At 37.1% G+C, this 17064-nt stretch overlaps 1 protein-coding gene across 4 annotated transcripts in view; it reads left to right on the forward strand.

Annotated features, from left to right (window-relative positions):
* LOC112525737 (histone-lysine N-methyltransferase ASHH1) overlaps positions 1–11813 on the forward strand; it is a 44322-nt gene extending 32509 nt beyond the window's left edge. For all 4 annotated transcript variants that reach the window (XM_025135977.1, XM_025135976.1, XM_025135975.1 and 1 more), the window contains 2 exons: positions 5565–6006; positions 11332–11813. In XM_025135977.1, coding sequence (XP_024991745.1) covers positions 5565–6006; positions 11332–11601 — 712 coding nt within the window. In that variant the 3' untranslated portion in view covers positions 11602–11813. The remainder of the gene's footprint in view (positions 1–5564; positions 6007–11331) is intronic.
* The last annotated feature ends 5251 nt before the right edge of the window (positions 11814–17064 follow it).

Genomic DNA, 17064 nt, shown 5'->3' on the forward strand with positions numbered 1-17064 from the left:
GTTCTACTGCCCGAGATGCTTGGCTACACATCAAAACCCTTTTTCATCTGCAACAGATTTGGAACACCAATTCAATCACACACATCTGCGTGATTTCCCTTTGGTTGCTCCATATTGTTAATGACTCAAGATGTTGTCCGACCAATTTTCGGATGTTGATCATACGGTGAGCGATCAACCATTGGTCCTTCAACTAATCAATGGCCCGAGGTTGGATACTGTGGGTAGCATTATCAGCAACACCTCCCCTCTACCATCTTTTGACACAACCCGAAGTATGCTGCTTTGCAAGGAATCTCGCCATGCCCATGCGGAACATAGAGAGACAATAGCCTTAGTAGCTGCTCCACCTTCCTTTGCCCCAACTCCCAGCATCAACGACAACCGGGGCAATGGAAATCGCAATCCCCGGAATAGGAACATTCGTGGGAATTCCTAGAACCGCTTCTTAGCACCGCCATCACGTCAACAAACTGGGAATGCCTCTCCATGGCCCGCTCCTTATTGCTGGAGTGCACCGTGGCCTATGCCTCCATGCCTATATCCCACTACCTCTAGTCACCCATCCACGGTACGGGTTCTTGGTCCTCGACCACAACAAGCATACTTCACTCATGATGCTCTAGCTAAGCAGTTCACAGACTTACCAACTACCTTCAGCACCATGAATCTCCAAGCGCCTGATCCCACTTGGTACAGACTATGGGGATACTTCTCACATGACTTTAGACACATGATCTCTCCATACCATTTCTAATTCAAGTACTGTTAACTTTGCTTATATTGGCAATGGTGAACGCCTTCCTGTTATGGGTACCGGCTTAGCCTACCTTTCCCCCAACCTCCATCTTCCCAATGTTCTTCACACACCTCACATCATTAAAAACCTTATTTCTGTTCGCCAATTTACCAAAGACAACAATGTTTCTGTTGAGTTTGATCCCTATGGTTTTTCTGTGAAGGATCTTCGAACGGGGGGCACGGTCATGAGATGTAATAGCCCGGGCAACCTTTATCTAGTTTCCAGTCTCAGTCTCTCTTAGCCTCACTCTCCTCCATCACTGTCTCTAGCGGCTCTTTCATCCTAAACATGGTATCAACGTCTAGGTTCATGTTTTTAGTTTTCTTCGTAGTAAAAACCTGATTTCATGTAATAAGGAGCTTTGCTCCCATAGTTTATGTTCCTCTTGTCAGATTACTAAACATGTTTGCTTACCTTTTAAACCATCCATGTCTCGTACCTTTGCACCATTTGATATTATTCATAGTGATCTTTGGACCTCCCTCGTGTTAAGTTCGAGTGGTTATCAGTATTATCGTGTGCTTCTAGATGATTTCACTCACTTTGTCTACGTATATCCTCTTAAACACAAGTTTGAAGTTTACAACAAATTTCTCCAATTTCATGCCCTAATTAAAACTCAATTGGAACGAGACATAAAATCTTTTTAATGTGATATGGGGCGTGAATTTGCCAATCTCTTTTCCACTCATTTTGTCAAACTCACGGCATGGTTTTTCGATTCTCATGTCCTAAGACCTCTTGCCAAAATGGTAAAGCAGGACACATCATCCGCACTCCCAATGACATCTCTCGCACCCTTCTTACTCATGCATCCCTTCCCCCCTCATTTTGGGTCGCCTCTCTCCATATGGCTGTCTACCTTCACAATATTCTTCCCACTAAGACATTGGGACTTGCCACTCCCACACATGCACTTTATTTGCGTGCCCCTTCATACACCGACCAATGAACCTTTGGGTGCCTTTGCTTCCTTAATATCTCCGCCTCCGCCAGGCACAAACTTTCTCCCCGCTCAATCCCTTGCACTATCCTTGGTTACCCACCCAATCATAGAGGTTATTATTGTTTCGATCTCTCCACCCGAAAGTGTTTCATCTCTCCTCATGTCACCTTTGATGAGAACGTCTTTCCTCACTCTTCCATTCACGTGTCTCGCCCGACATCTTATGACTTTCTCATGGCCATTGACCCCTCCCCACTTATCCTTGAGCAATTTCATGACATCTAACCCCACAAATAACCCAATACCGTCCCAAACAGCCCCTCCTCCCACCTCGCAGCCCACTATTGTCTACACTCGCCGTACTAAACCTTATCAACAGCATAACCAGCAGCTCTATCCTGAGCCTCACCAGCTGCCGCAAACTGAAACTACTACCGTGCAGCCCCCATCAGAGGCCTCTGCTGCCCCACACCCTCCCCCCTCCCACTAACCTACCTGTACCCACCCGATGACCACCCGTGCCCAAAGCGGTATCCACAATCTCACACCCACCTTTAATCTAAACACTATAAACATTTCTCCCTTGCGCCGTTCCCATCAGATGCCCTCACGGAGCCTAGCTGGAATGCCGCCATGCAAGAGGAATACATTGCTTTGATTAAAAATGGTACTTGGGAGTTGGTTCCCCAACCTGATGATACTAATATCATTTGTTGCATATGGTTTTTTAAGCACAAATTTGATTTTGGCTGTAGCTGGCAACGTCACAAGGCTCGATTAGTGGTCAATGGTAAGTCTCAACAGATTTGGGTGGATTGTGATGAGATCTTTAGTTTGGTTGTCAAACCGGCAACCATCCGTACAGTGCTCAGTATTGCCCTCTTCACTCATGGGCGATACATCAGCTTGATGCTAAAAACGCTTTTCTTCATGGTGATTTGAAGGAAACGGTCTATATGTACAAACCTCCGGGATTTTTGGACTCCTCAACCCCCTTCCATGTGTGCTTCCTTCGGAAGTCTTTATATGGCCTTAAACAGGCACCTTGGGCCTGGCATCACCGGTTCGCTACCTACATTCATCAGATGGGTTTTCGGAGTAGCAAGTGTGACAACTCTCTATTTATATATCAGCGCGGGGGTGACATCGCTTATCTTCTTTTGTATGTGGATGACATTGTTTTGACAGTGTCTTCTACTACCTTCCTTCATCATATCATCACCACTCTCACTACCGAGTTTGCAATGACTGATTTGGGAGTCCTTAGCTACGTTCTCGGTATTTTTATTCGTCGAGGAAATGGCTCCATGTTTCTTTCCTAAAAGCGATATGCCGAAAGTATCCTCAGATGTGCTAAAATGGCTAACTATAAACCGATTGCCACCCCGTCGACAACAAGTGCAAGCTGAGTGCTGACTTTGGAGATCCGGTATCTGATCCTACTTTGTATCACAGCCTCGCAGGTTCCTTATAATACTGGACGTTTACTTGTCTAGATCTCAGCTATGCTATCCAACAAGTCTGCTTGTTCATGCATGCGCCACGTGAACCGATATGTTAAAGGCACTCTAGACCATGGGCTTCACCTTACCTCTTCTTCTACTTCAAGTTTGATTGCCTACTCCGACACCGACTGGGATGGTTGTCCAGACACCCGCCGCTCCACATCCGGATATTGCGTCTCTTTGGGGGACAATGTAATTTCATGGTCCTCCAAAAGGCAGCCTACACTCTCCCGATCTAGTGTTGAAGCAGAGTAACGTGGAGTCGACAATGCTGTCGCTGAGACTTTGGCTCCGGAACTTGCTACTTGAACTCCATCATCCAATCCAGAAGGCCACCTTAGTGTACTGTGACAATGTTAATGCCGTTTATCTCTCCAGCAATCCCGTTCAACACCAACGCACTAAGAAAATTGAGATGGACATCCATGTTGTTCGTGAAAAGGTTGCCATTGGTCATGTTCGTGTGCTTCATGTTCCCTCCTCGTCATAGTACGCTGACGTCTTTACCAAAGGCCTTCCTTCCACCTTGTTCACCGAATTTCAATCTAGTCTCACCGTTCGTCCCTCTACCGCTTCGACTGCGGGGGTGTTTAGTAATTATGTAAATAATATTTTTAGGTTTGATTTGATTTATTTTCTTTATTGTATATGGTAGGTTTCCTTTGTAAACTTTTGTAATCGACTATTTATTTGAAAGGAATTCAATGGAGAGGGTAAGGATACAGCCTCTTACAGTTCTATCTGGATCTTTTCCTACATGCATATGTATGTATATATGTTGGTTTTAGCGATCTAGCTGGCATATATTAATATGCTTATGTTCTTTTAGACATATCAGAATGGTAACTACTCTTCTGCCTGTTTAATTGACAAGATATTCTCAAGGAATCTTGTACAATTCTTTTTCTTAACCTTTTTATTACTAGTTGAGGAAAAAGGGTTTACACCACCCTCCAGAGCGCCCCCACCATACCGGTCCCACGGACATCTTGGGGGAGGTAAATTGCGATGTCCTGGGGCTGGGTGAGCGTGGCCGGATTTGACCCTAGACCTTGTTATGGAAACTCCACCACCTTTTTGCTGGGACAATTTAGCGGGTACCTTTCTATTACTTGTTACTAAATATGTAGGGAACTATTTTATCTTAAATAAAGGTTATAATCGAGCAATACTTTGTTCGGGGTCCTACAATCGTCTTTCATAAGTTTTTTTCATGTTCCATAATATTCTATGATAATCTCTTTGGTCAAACAGAATATTAGCCAACATCAAAGTAATGAGAAGCTGATGAGGCTAGGGGATTGAAACACACACAAGGCATAAGAAAAAGGGAGGAAACAGACACAAGTCGTGCCAGTTGTCATCAAAGAGTTTTTGTAGTTTTCTTTGGGAGTTAGTTGGGTTAGTTGAAAAGGTCGGCTAAAGCAGGCATAAATAGATTGGGGGGAGTGTAGAAGTCATGACTTGGATAATCAAAATTTTGAACCTGTAAGGCCGAGATACATGAGATTCCAGCTTCTGGAATGCTTTAGTTATTGTGAATGAAGTGTGTAGAAGTCAGTTGTGGAAATAAAGTTCGATTAGCGCTCACCAGAAGCTGATACACTTCGAATAATCAAATCAATTCAGTGGCTTCTTTTTTTCTAATTCGCCTCATTTTTATATTGATGAAATCGTAAAAGTAGGGCACAAAATGAGGCAGAGAGGGTATTTAATGTAGGCCTGTCCCTTGTTCAGCTAACATCAGAAAGATAGAATGGAATTTGTGTATGTTCTGAAGATATCCTAGTATCGACAAGCGCTTTGCAGACCTAAGAAAATAGTAAAGTTGAGAACATGGTTCTACTGACCATCGAAAGGTATTGTAAGAGTTGAGAAGAGAGGAAGTGGGATTTGGTCTTTGGCAGTGAATGTTTTCTTATTACTCCCTTCATCCCAAATAAGTGTCCACATTTTCTATTTTAGTTTGTCCGAAATTAACTGTTCATTTTCAAAAGGAGTGCCTACTTTCCGATTCTACTCTTAATTTTGAGATGGAGAAATTAATTAGTCCCTCTATTATTAAGGGTAGAATTGTCATTTAGTTAATTACAAAAGTGTAGTAATTACTCTGGACATTTATTTTCGGGCGAAGGGAGGATTTGATAATGAATTATATTTAGAACTTGCAGGTGGTCTGAAATATGTTATATCTGGTCATCAGATGTTCCGTCTTTATTTGCTATATTGCATAATAATTTTTTTTCTTATTGTTTATTTTTGCATTTGATGTACAATTGAATGATCTGTATTGAGGTTTCTTTTCCATCAGATATACAGTTGATGAATTTCCCCTGTATGATTCTGCTGAAGACGAACCTTCAGATAAACTCAACAAAGTTACGGACTCTGCCATCCAAGAAACGTCAATAACTGTGAAGACAGAATACGCTGGGCTAAACAACGACAGTTTTGGGTATAAATACAAGACATGTTTTTCAGGGATGGTTGGTGGTGGGGCAGTTGGTAACTTCAAGTGTGAAGCGGATGGGGAGAAAGAAGGTGGTCAGCATCCTGTGGTAGCTTCTGGGCTGAGGAGTAATAATGCTTTTGGGGATTTTAACAACGGATCAGGTACAGGATCTACAAAACGGCCAGCTAAGCGTAGCCCAAACAGAAAGCAAAAGCTTTCTAGTAGGAAGCAGATCAATGGAAAACGTGTTGCTCAACTCTTTGCTTCAAAAAAAGTTCAAGATGAACTCATAAAATGCGAGGTACAAATGGGCAATTCTCTTCAGCCTTTTTATAGGTTTTGATCTTTTGCATTTCATAGTCATCTTGGTTGAACGGGCCAGTTTCTTCTTTATTAACTTCCATTAGAAACCTTGAAGGCCAGCTCAACTGGCAATTATTGGGACTCCTCCACAGTTTGAGGAGAGTTCGAGTCTCCTCGGGGCAATTGGGGATTTTCTTGAGTGCCTCATGGGATTAGTTGAGGTACGCGTAAGTGGGCCTGGAACATCCACGGTTACCAAATAGAGAAAAAACTTCCATTAGAAGCCTGAGGATAGGTGAAACAGATTTTATCTCAGTCCAGTGTCTAGAAGTTGGTGATTTTGGAAAATCGTAGTTCCTGGAAAACCATAACATAATGGAAGAGTGAGATGGAACTTCAGAGTGGTGGAGTTGGGAGTTTTCACCAGCAGGGTCAAATTAATGATAATATTTTATCAATCAAATCTGTAATATTAAGCGAATTATGTATTACTTATTTAAATGAAAATCAAGCAGGATCAAAAATATTCCCCATGCCAATACTGCTTTTACAATAAATCCAGTTATCCTTGTTGTAAGATCAAAGATAACTACATCGAAATACTTGATTCACATAAACATCACTTTTATTATATGAACAAAGATTGTACGGAATTACGTCACAAACAACAAATGAAAGACAAAGATATATAAAGGAACATAACCAACACAACGGTTGAAACTGAAGAGAGGCAACGATTCACTAGAAGACTTTGGCGGGAAAGGAAACTGCCATCAACTGTCATAACGGGAAACTGCCAAATCTGTTAATTAACGAACTGAAAATAGAAGTTTGGCTTATTCTTCAACATTCCCCCATAAGCTAAACTTCATGAACTCCCAATTCCTTTTTCAGAATCATAAAACTCCCACGTTTAAGGGATTTAGTGAGTATATCAGCAACTTGATCTTGAGACTTGCAAAACAGAACACCAACTTCATTGTGATGAATAAGCTCCCTGATAGAGTGAAATTTAATCCGTATGTGCTTGCTTCTTCCATGATAAACAGGGTTCCTAGTCAATGAGATAGCAGATTTATTATCACAATAAATCTGTGTGCAGGAACTTTGTGGAATTCCCAATTCCTCCAAGATACCTCTAAGCCACAGAGCCTGACAACCTGTGGAGGATAAAGCCATGTATTCTGCCTCTGTAGAGGACAGGAAAACAACCTTCTGTTTCTTGGATTGCCAAGAGATGACACCTGATCCTAAACTGAACACATACTCAGTTGTAATTCTACTATCTACAATGTTTCCCCCATAGTCACTGTCAATGAACCCAACTAATTTAAAATCCTGAGAGTGATTGTAAGTGATACCATGATTGTCCCTTTGACATATCTTAAAATTCGTCTTGCAGCATCCCAATGCTCCTTTATAGGATTTTCCATAAACCTACTCACTGAGCTTACAGAAAACATAACGTCAGGCCTTGTGGCCGTGAGATACACAAGGCACCCAACTAAGTTGCGATCAAGGGTGGGGTCAACTTCTCTTCCATCGTCCCCTTTTGAGAGTTTTAAACCAAACTCCATAGGTGTGTCAGCAGTAATACAATCCTCCATGTTAAATGCTAGTAGCAAATCTCTTGCATATTTCTTTTGAGAAATGGAAATACAGTGTGTACCTTGAGTTGCTTCAATCCCAAGGAAGTAATGCAAGAGGCCCAAGTCTTTCATTTCAAAGTTCTACTTCATTGAATTCTTGAAGTCATCTATCATCTTACTTGAATTACCTGTAAAGATTAAATCATCTACATATATACAGACTAAGAGAATGGTGTTACCAACTTTCTTGATAAAGAGTGTGTGCTCATAATTGCATTTGTTGAACCCTTGATCAAGGAAATGTTCTTCAATTCTGCTATACCTGGCTCTAGGGGCCTATTTCAGACCATACAGTGCTTTCTTGAGATGACATACCTTATGCTCCTAACCCTTTCTCTTATAACCGTTTGGTTGGTCAATATAAACATTTTCTTTTAGATATCCATTCAAAAAGGCTGACTTGACATGCATTTGATGCACAAGCCAGTTATATTGTGCAGCAATAGCCAGAATCAATCGAATGGTTTCAAGTCTGATAACAGGATCAAATACCTCTTGGTAATTGATCCCAAATTGTTGTTTGTAGCCTTTTACAACAAGTCTTGCCTTATGCTTATCCGCCTCTCCCTTTTCATTGAACTTAGTCTTGTAGATCCACCTTACTCCTATGGATTTCTGTCCTCTGGGCAGTTTAACCAGTTCCTATGTATTGATCTTCAAGATTGAGTTCATCTCAGAATCCATTGCTTCTCTCCATTTCTTCTCTTGGCAAGCTTCTTCATAATTCAGTGGATCAACATCTGCAAATAGAGCAAAATCAGCAAGGTTGCTTATGTGAATAGGCTGTGTATTATTATAAAGATCACTCAGACTTCTAGTCTTTCTGTTTGCACGATCTGATGAGGATGAACTATTAGAACTAGCATCCTCAGTTGAAGTAGATGCTCTCACAGGTACACTAACAGGTGTAGTGGGAACATTTGGTTCAAGATCCACATCAGGACTGTTTTGATTAAAGTGTTCATCTAGGATGCAACTTCCATTTTCATCACAAGTCAGTCCATCCCAAGCCTTATCTTCATCAATATCACATCTCTACTTGTGATAACTTTTTTGGTCAAAAGGATTGTAAAGTTTGTAAGCTTTGGTGTTATAACTATACCCAACAAAAACAGCTTTTTCTGACTTCTCATCCAACTTTCTTCTCTTTTGATTTGGAATATGGGCATAAGGCACACACCACGAGGGTTGCGCTCGTTGCGGGACTTAACCCAACACCTTATGCAAAAGTTCTCAAATGGGTTACACTTGGCTTAAAACCATTCCAGGCTTCTTGAGGAGACTTATTTGAGAGGCTTTTGGTAAATGATCTGTTTATCAAGTAGGCAGCACAGGCTATTGCTTCTGCCCAAAAGATATTAGGAAGGTTTTTGGCTTTGAGCATGCACCTAGCCATTTCTACTAGGGTCCTATTCTTCCTCTCTGCCACCCCATTCTGTTGGGGTGTGTAACTGGCAGTCAACTGATGGTAAATTCCATTATTCTTCAAATAGTCTTCAAATTCCTTTCCTATGTATTCCCCCGCCCCCTCGGTCAGTCCTTAATGTTTTAATTTTATAGCTTTGAAAAGCACAAAGTAGTTAAAGGTTTTTGATTTCTCTTTTAGAAAGTAGATTCAAACCCTTCTACTATAGTCATCTATAAATGTCAGAAAGTACCTGCTGCCACCAAATGAAGTGGTTCTCATAGGTCCACAGATATCAGAATGGATGAGTTCTAATTGTTTGGAGGCTCTCCAAGTCTTGTCGTGTGGAAATGCTTCCCTAGCATGTTTTCCAAGAGCACACCCTTCACAGACTTGACTAAGTGTAGTGACAGATGGTAGTCTTTTTACTAAGTCAACCTTGTGCATGTGAGATATGGTATTTAGACTTACATGTCCAAATCTGTTGTGCCATAATAGTGAGGTGTCTTTAGTGCTTATGGTCAAAGAAAAGAATTCCTCATTGTCAAACTTAATAGGGAACATTTTGTTACTTGTCATAGCAACTCTTCCTATCAAAGTGTTATTTTAGTCTGTTATCTCACAACATTCCTCTTTGAACATAATTTTGTATCCTTTGAGGATCAGCTGTCCTACACTTAACAAGTTATGCTTAAGGCCAGGAACATAAAAAAACATTAGATATCCTTTTCTCTTTGTCTCTAATTTTGACAAAGATCTCCCCATTCCCATATACACTCAATTTTTTGTTATCACCAGTCCTCACATCCTTCTTTTCAGACTCTTCCAAACTCAAAAACAGGTCCTTATTTCCGGTCATATGATTACTACATCCACTATCAAGGTACCCAAAGGTCATTAGATGTATTTTCTTGAATGCTTAACATCATAAACATATCATCATCATTATGACCTTCTTCCTTGTGTAAAAAACTGGATGTCTTGCCTTCTTCTGCTGTTCTCTTTCTACAGAATTTAATTGTATGTCCTATCTTATCACAATAGAAGCATTTAACTTGAGTGTAAGGTTTACCTCTGCCTTTGCTCTTGAAAGTTCCTGTTCCTTGTTCTTCTCTACTTGAATCCAGTCCTTTCTGCTTCTCACTTGTGTTTGCTTCCCATGATGTATGAGTTTGGAAAGCATGCTCCATAACAGATGTTTCAAATTGTCTCATTCTGAGTTCATGAGACTGAAGAGTTCCTAGAAGGGTTTCCAAAGAAAAATTTGATAAATCTTTGGATTCTTCTATGGGAACTACCACATACTCAAATTTTCTTGTAAGACTCCGTAAGATTTTCTCAACTACTCTCCTATCACTTATGCTTTCTCCATTCAATCTCATTTGATTGAGAAGCACAATCACCCTTGTGTAATATTCTTCTATTGTCTCTGTCTCTTTCATTTTAAGGCTGTCAAATTCACATCTTAGTTTCTGTAGCCTGACAGTCTTAACTCTCTCTTCCCCTCTGTACGATTTAAACAGCATTTCCCATGCTTCTTTGGCTGTCTGCGACGCTGAGATCCTCTCAAAAATATTTTCGTCCACTGCTTGATAAATCAAGAACAGGGCTCTTTTGTCCTTTCTCTTTGATTCATTAAGTTCACTGGTTTGTTGTGCAGTAAGAGCTACTGGTTCTTCGTCTCCACTTTCGATGTCCTTTCGATGTCCTTTCGATGATTGCCCAAACGTCTTGAGACTCGAACATCACCTTCATTTGGATGCTCCAATGGAAGTAGTTTCTTCCATTTAGTTTGGGCAATTGGAGTTGCTGGATGCTCTGAGAACTTGAAACCATACGATTATGGCTCTGATACCATATGTTGTAAGATCAAAGATAACTAATATCGAAATACTTGATTCACATAAACATCACTTTTATTATATGAACAAAGATTGTACAGAATTACGTCATAAACAACAAATGGAAGACAAAGATATATAAAGGAACATAACCAACACAACGGTTGAAACCGAAGAGAGGCAACGATTCACAGAGAAGACTTTGGCGGGAAAGGAAACTGCCATCACTGTCATAACGGCAAACTGCCAAATCGGTTAATTAACGAACTGAAAACAGAAGTTTTGCTTATTCTTCAACAATCCTGCAAATTGTCTTCCCTTCTAGATTCATAAAAAAGCAAAGAAAAATAATCAAGAATTGGTTCAATAAATCAAGTTTAGACTTGCATACTCACCTCTTATATCTTCACTCTATTTTCATTGTTTAGGAGGTAAGAAGTGAAGCAACTGCAAAACTTGATTCCGTATATGATGAAATACGCCCTGCAATTGAAGAACGCGAAAGGGACAGCCTGGATAGCCTGCCGACTAGCGTAGCAGAAAAGTGGATAGAAGCGTCATGCTCAAAGCTCAGAGCAGATTTAGATCTCTACTTCACAGTTGTCAAAAATGTAGTCTGCCCTCCTCCCATTACAACTGAACCAAATCCATCAGGGCCAGGAGATACTGAGAATGCTGTTGATTGCACCAAAAATTAATGCTGCTGCTGCTACTATCTTGAACATACAGTTTTGATTTTGGAATTTGATGGAGTCTGAGATGACAACTATTTGGGTGCTTAATCAAACTGCAAAATTTTATGGTGAATGTTGGCATTGTCGATGCCGTAAGCCTGTCCTTATCGAAGATGCATATAGCGCAGATGTTGATGCATATCTTGGCAAGGTTTGCAGCTGTGAGATGAACAGCCTTTTTTTCCCATATAAATGGGTTTTTCTTCTTCTAAGAATTATAAATATCACTTTTTTTTTGGTAGGTTGCCCTCGAACTGATCGGTTCTAGGACTAGTCGTAACCAGTCCTGGGCATAACTCAGCATTACGTGACCATTCCTTGTCCAGACCGGTCTCCAGGAGAAATTATGATGAACGGCCATAACCATTATGATCAGTCCTAGTCCACCTAAGACCAACTCCAACGACAACATTAAAAAAACACCAAAAACGCTAAAATTGATGGGCCTTTTTAGCACTAAAAAAATTCAACTCGAATCATATTTCAAGAAAAACATCAAATTGATGGTTTGTATTAAGATAAGTACTTAAAATTGAGACAATTGCACTTAAAAATAAAATTTATAAACAGAAAATAGAGGAGTGGTGTACTACACTTGTTTGTCGATGTGAATAGTTACACGAAATAATTGTCGTCTTCTTCCCTTTCTCTCCCATTAATCGGCAAATTATATTTTTAGCGATCGATCGGATTTTCATCACCTACAAATTAGCCTATTTTAGAGGAGTGGTGTACTACACTTGTTTATTATACATCAACTAATTTTTATATTAACTATTTTCTGAAAGATTTCTATTTTTTGTGTTATTAATATGAAGTTGTTAACTTAATGTTTTATTAAACTTATAACATTATATTAATTAAAATGTGCAATGCAGTATGTTTTACTTTTTACTTTCATCAAATCATAGTTTGTTTATTTGATTATGAGGACAAAGGAAATTAAAAAAAAATTGTAAATATAAAATACATGAAATTGAAATTGTTCAAGTCATAAATAGTAATAATCGTCGATCATCAGCATTGTCGACTTTGAGTATTGCATTTAATTCTCGTCTTTTGTTATTGATTTCCCTTGTTGGCTATATGGTCTCTGAATTTCAATCTCGAGTGATTGTATATTTTATATCTAATCATATCTATTTAAATAATTCTTTTATGGCAACTAAAATTTCAGTGTAAGTCGTGTTCTTCGTCTGGAAAGCACATTGCTGCTAAAAATAAAAGAAGCATTTCAAGTTCTGATGCTTACTTGAACAACTAGTCCAATCAGGGTCGGTCAGAGCTTTTTGATAGCATGGACGGCAACACTTAAAAATGCATAAAAATAAACAAAACACAAAATATTTTGGGGTTTATATATAAGAATGTAGAAATAATGTTAGACCACCTTCAGTCGTTCGCATAATTTTTATACTAAAATGGTGTAAAGATTTATGTATATAGTAATTCATTGTCAACCCGTTACACCATTTTTAATATCAAATAAAAATATTTCAAATATATTACTTATTCCAATTTATATACATTTCCAATAATAATTTTATATTTATTAGCTTTTAACATATTCGACCCCTAAGTTTTTGTTACAATATTAAAATACAACCATAACCAGAGTAAATTATTCATCGTCATAATTAAAATTTGAATTTGTTATTATTATATTATAACACATATTTAAACAAATAATAAAAATGCATTTAAATTCATAATGTATGCTATTAGATTTATACATGTGTTGTTTAATTTACTGAATCGTAATATATTATATATTATACGGAGCAAAGTTTTCAAGATCAATAAAAAAAAAAGGAAGCAGGCTTCCAATGCGTTTGGTATACAGACTACATGGGATAGGACGGGACAAAAAAAAATAGTCTCATGTTTGGCATGCCATGGACAAAAAAAACATGGGACAAGGTAGGACTATTTTTAATTTTAGTGGGACAAATCTTGATTTTTTTTGTTCCACCAAAAAAGGTGGAACAACATAGGACTAAAGTTAAAATGACTATTTTGATTGATTTGTTGTCATTTTACAATTATCATATGATATAAAATAACATTGAACAACATTTAGGGGTAATATGGTCATTTTAATAGTTTTGTCCCGTCCTGTCCTAGTCGTACCAAACATAGGACGGACAATTAGTCATGTCCTGTCCCGTCCTGTACCGTCCCGTCCTGTTCTGTTCCATCCAATCTGCATACCAAACACTACCTTAAAGAGACTAAAAGAGCGAAATGGGTTAAAAATTAACAAAATGCTCAATGGCAAATTGGTTAAGACGACTTTATCATGCTTGAAAGACCCAAATTTGAATCTTTGTTGTTACAAAGTTCCTATTTGTAAAATATGTATGCATGGTTAATTTGGAGAATAAAATATGTAAAACTTAAATTATCATATGCTTTCTGTTATAGCGTACTGTTTCTCTAAGTTTTTATCTGATATCAAAGCTCAAGATAATCGACTATTACTATTTCTATCTATTTGGCTGCTTTCGTGTTTCAACAGTTCATTGGCAACAACTTCAAATTGTAATATTTAAGCTCGTGAGCTTGCTATTGCTATAGTTTTTCTAGACGCTAGGTAGGTGCCTCGTTTAAAATTTAATGACATTCTACTACACATCATGAGATCCCATTTTAGTGTTTAACCTGAACTTGCATATCATAGGGTCTCATTCATTATTTTTTTTCTTATTGAATTGTCTTTTCTCCCACATATCTCAATACAACAAAATTGGGTTTATAGGACGCCCCCGATCTCTAAGCGTCCCAATAGATTGCTTTATAAGACTTAATTTATAGAACCAAAATATAAAACGTCTTATCTAAAGGTGTTGTAATAAATTTATATAATGCTTTTGAGGACATTTTTAATACAAAATGCAACATTAGCAACTTTATAGGACACTTTTGAGAAAGTGTCCTATAAACTCAAATTTTTATAGGACATTTGTTTTTGTAGGACAATTATTCAAATAGTGTCCTATAAAGTTGCTAATAGAATGCTTTATATTAAAAGTGTCTTAAACACTTATTACGACGTTAAAAAACGTCATATAAACTTATTACAACGCATTTAGATAGGATACTTTATTTTTTTGATCCTATAAACTAAGTCCAATAAAGAGATCTATTAAGACACTTAGAATTTGAGAGTGTCCTATAAACCCGATTTTGTTGTAGTGATGGATCTACATTTCAATTATCACTAGTAATTAAACAACAATATCAATAACTAAAATCTAATAAACCCTAATTTCAATGACTAAGTGGTCTTGTCAAATGTTTATTGGATAAGCGTTTAACGACAAGAGATACCGTTTTCATTTACCTTATCAGTAACATTTCCCGTTATCAAAATGGATTATTAGTAAGCATCTTTTACGTGCTTAAGAGAGGGTCTTGTCAAATGATTATTTGTTTAGCTTTAAACGTTATCTCTTGTCACAAAGCGGATTCAAGAACTTTGTTGGAAATTAATTTTGTAGGGTTATTTGTGAATTGTCATTAATTAGAGATGATGATACACATTGAAGTTGCAAGACTTCAAAATATAAGAAGTACATATACACGCTACAACAAAATCCGGTTGGTTTATAGGACACTTGTTTGGGACACTTTCAAGACCCGTCTTTTAAAAGGGCCAATACGACACATTATTTTATGAATCCTATTTGATTTAATTTAATAAGACTCTTACTTTTGAAGTCTTATTAAGCTCTGTTAGCGTCCTATCATGCAAGTCTAATGTGACGACACTTCTCAATGTCATATTATTTTAGAGTCTAATAGGATACTTCTTAAGTGTCATATTATTTTAAAGGCTAATAAGACATTATAAAGTGTTAAATTATTTTAAATAAGACATTTTAAAGTGTTATGTTATTTTTAAAAGTTAATAGAACATATTTGATTGTTGTATTAGTGTTTAAAAGCTAATATGACACTTTTAAGTTTCCTACTAGAATTTAAAATAATATGAATAACATTTTATATTTAGAACATCAAATCTAGGCCCAAATGAGAAAAGCCCTATTAATATATAAGCCTAAGCCCTATTATCGTATCAGCCAATTTATTTGAGCTGTAAGCCCTGGCTTTTCCTACTTTACCATTGATCGACTCCCCTTCACTTGCTTACGAAGCTACGATCGGTACTCCCTTGGTTACAAAATAAAAGGAATATACGGATTCTCTCAACAACAAAATAAAATAAATATAATTTGTATTAGCAAATATGAAGTATACCAAAAACAAGAATATATAATATACCAAGTGTTGTTTTTATCATGTTTACAATATATGATTGCCAAAAGCCTAAGGAGGTGGATGTTTCCAAATTACTAATACAAATCATATATTTTCATTATATTTTGTTGTTCATAACAGATATCGTATATTTTTCATTTGTATTTTAAGTACAGGGATTTAATCATTCAAAATATGAAAAAACATGTTGGAACTTTTTAAAAGATTTTAATACATTAACCGGTTGGTTTAATAGATTACAATTATGTTTTTGAACCGTTTCAGAAAATTCGTTTATTTGAAAATATTAAGATTTATCACTCAAAATAAAAAAGTTGGTTCGATTTTCTAGAATTTTTTTCTTTAAAAGGTGAATGATTTTACGGTAATTGTTCAAAATATCCATTATGGACTTCCTAAGTCATTTCATAGCCACTTTTCTACTAAATTGACCGAAATATCGATGATTCCACAAATAGCACTTTATCAACTATCGAAATCTATTTATATGAAAATTTAATATTAATAAAGTATCACTCACTATAACAAAATCGGGTTTATATAACGCTTTCAATTTCTAAGCGTCCTCTTTATTATAGGACCTGGTTTATAGGACCAAAAAATAAATTGTTCTATTTAAAGACGTTGTAATAAGTTTATATGACGTTTTTTTGATGTATTAATAAGTTTTTTAGGAGACTTTTAATATAAAACGTCTCATTAACAATTTTATAGGGGACATTATTTGAAAAAAAATCATATAAAAACAAGTGTCTTATGTAAAATTGAGTTTATAGGACACTTTCTCAAAAGTGTCCTATAAAGTTGCTCATGTGACGTTTTTATATTAAAAATGTCCTAAAAATTTGTTAAGACATCCAAAAACGTCATATAAACTTATTACAACGCCTTTAGATAAGACGCTTTATATTTTAGTCCTATAAATTAAGTTATATAAAGCAATCTATTGGGATGTCCTATAAACTCAATTTTATCGTAGTGAATTTATCAAGTGTGACTAAAATGCTACTTGCAAAATGCTAACATGCCAAATAGTACTTCAGCAAGGGCATAAGTGACACTTCTATGCTAGTGTTTTGCAAATAGCATTTTTGCAACTTTGAAAATTGTTATTTTATTAATATTATATTTAGAAAAGTGAATTTC

The sequence above is a fragment of the Cynara cardunculus genome (assembly GCF_001531365.2).
Source record: "Cynara cardunculus var. scolymus isolate 2C chromosome LG 13, CcrdV1, whole genome shotgun sequence".
Taxonomy (NCBI): Eukaryota; Viridiplantae; Streptophyta; class Magnoliopsida; order Asterales; family Asteraceae; genus Cynara; species Cynara cardunculus.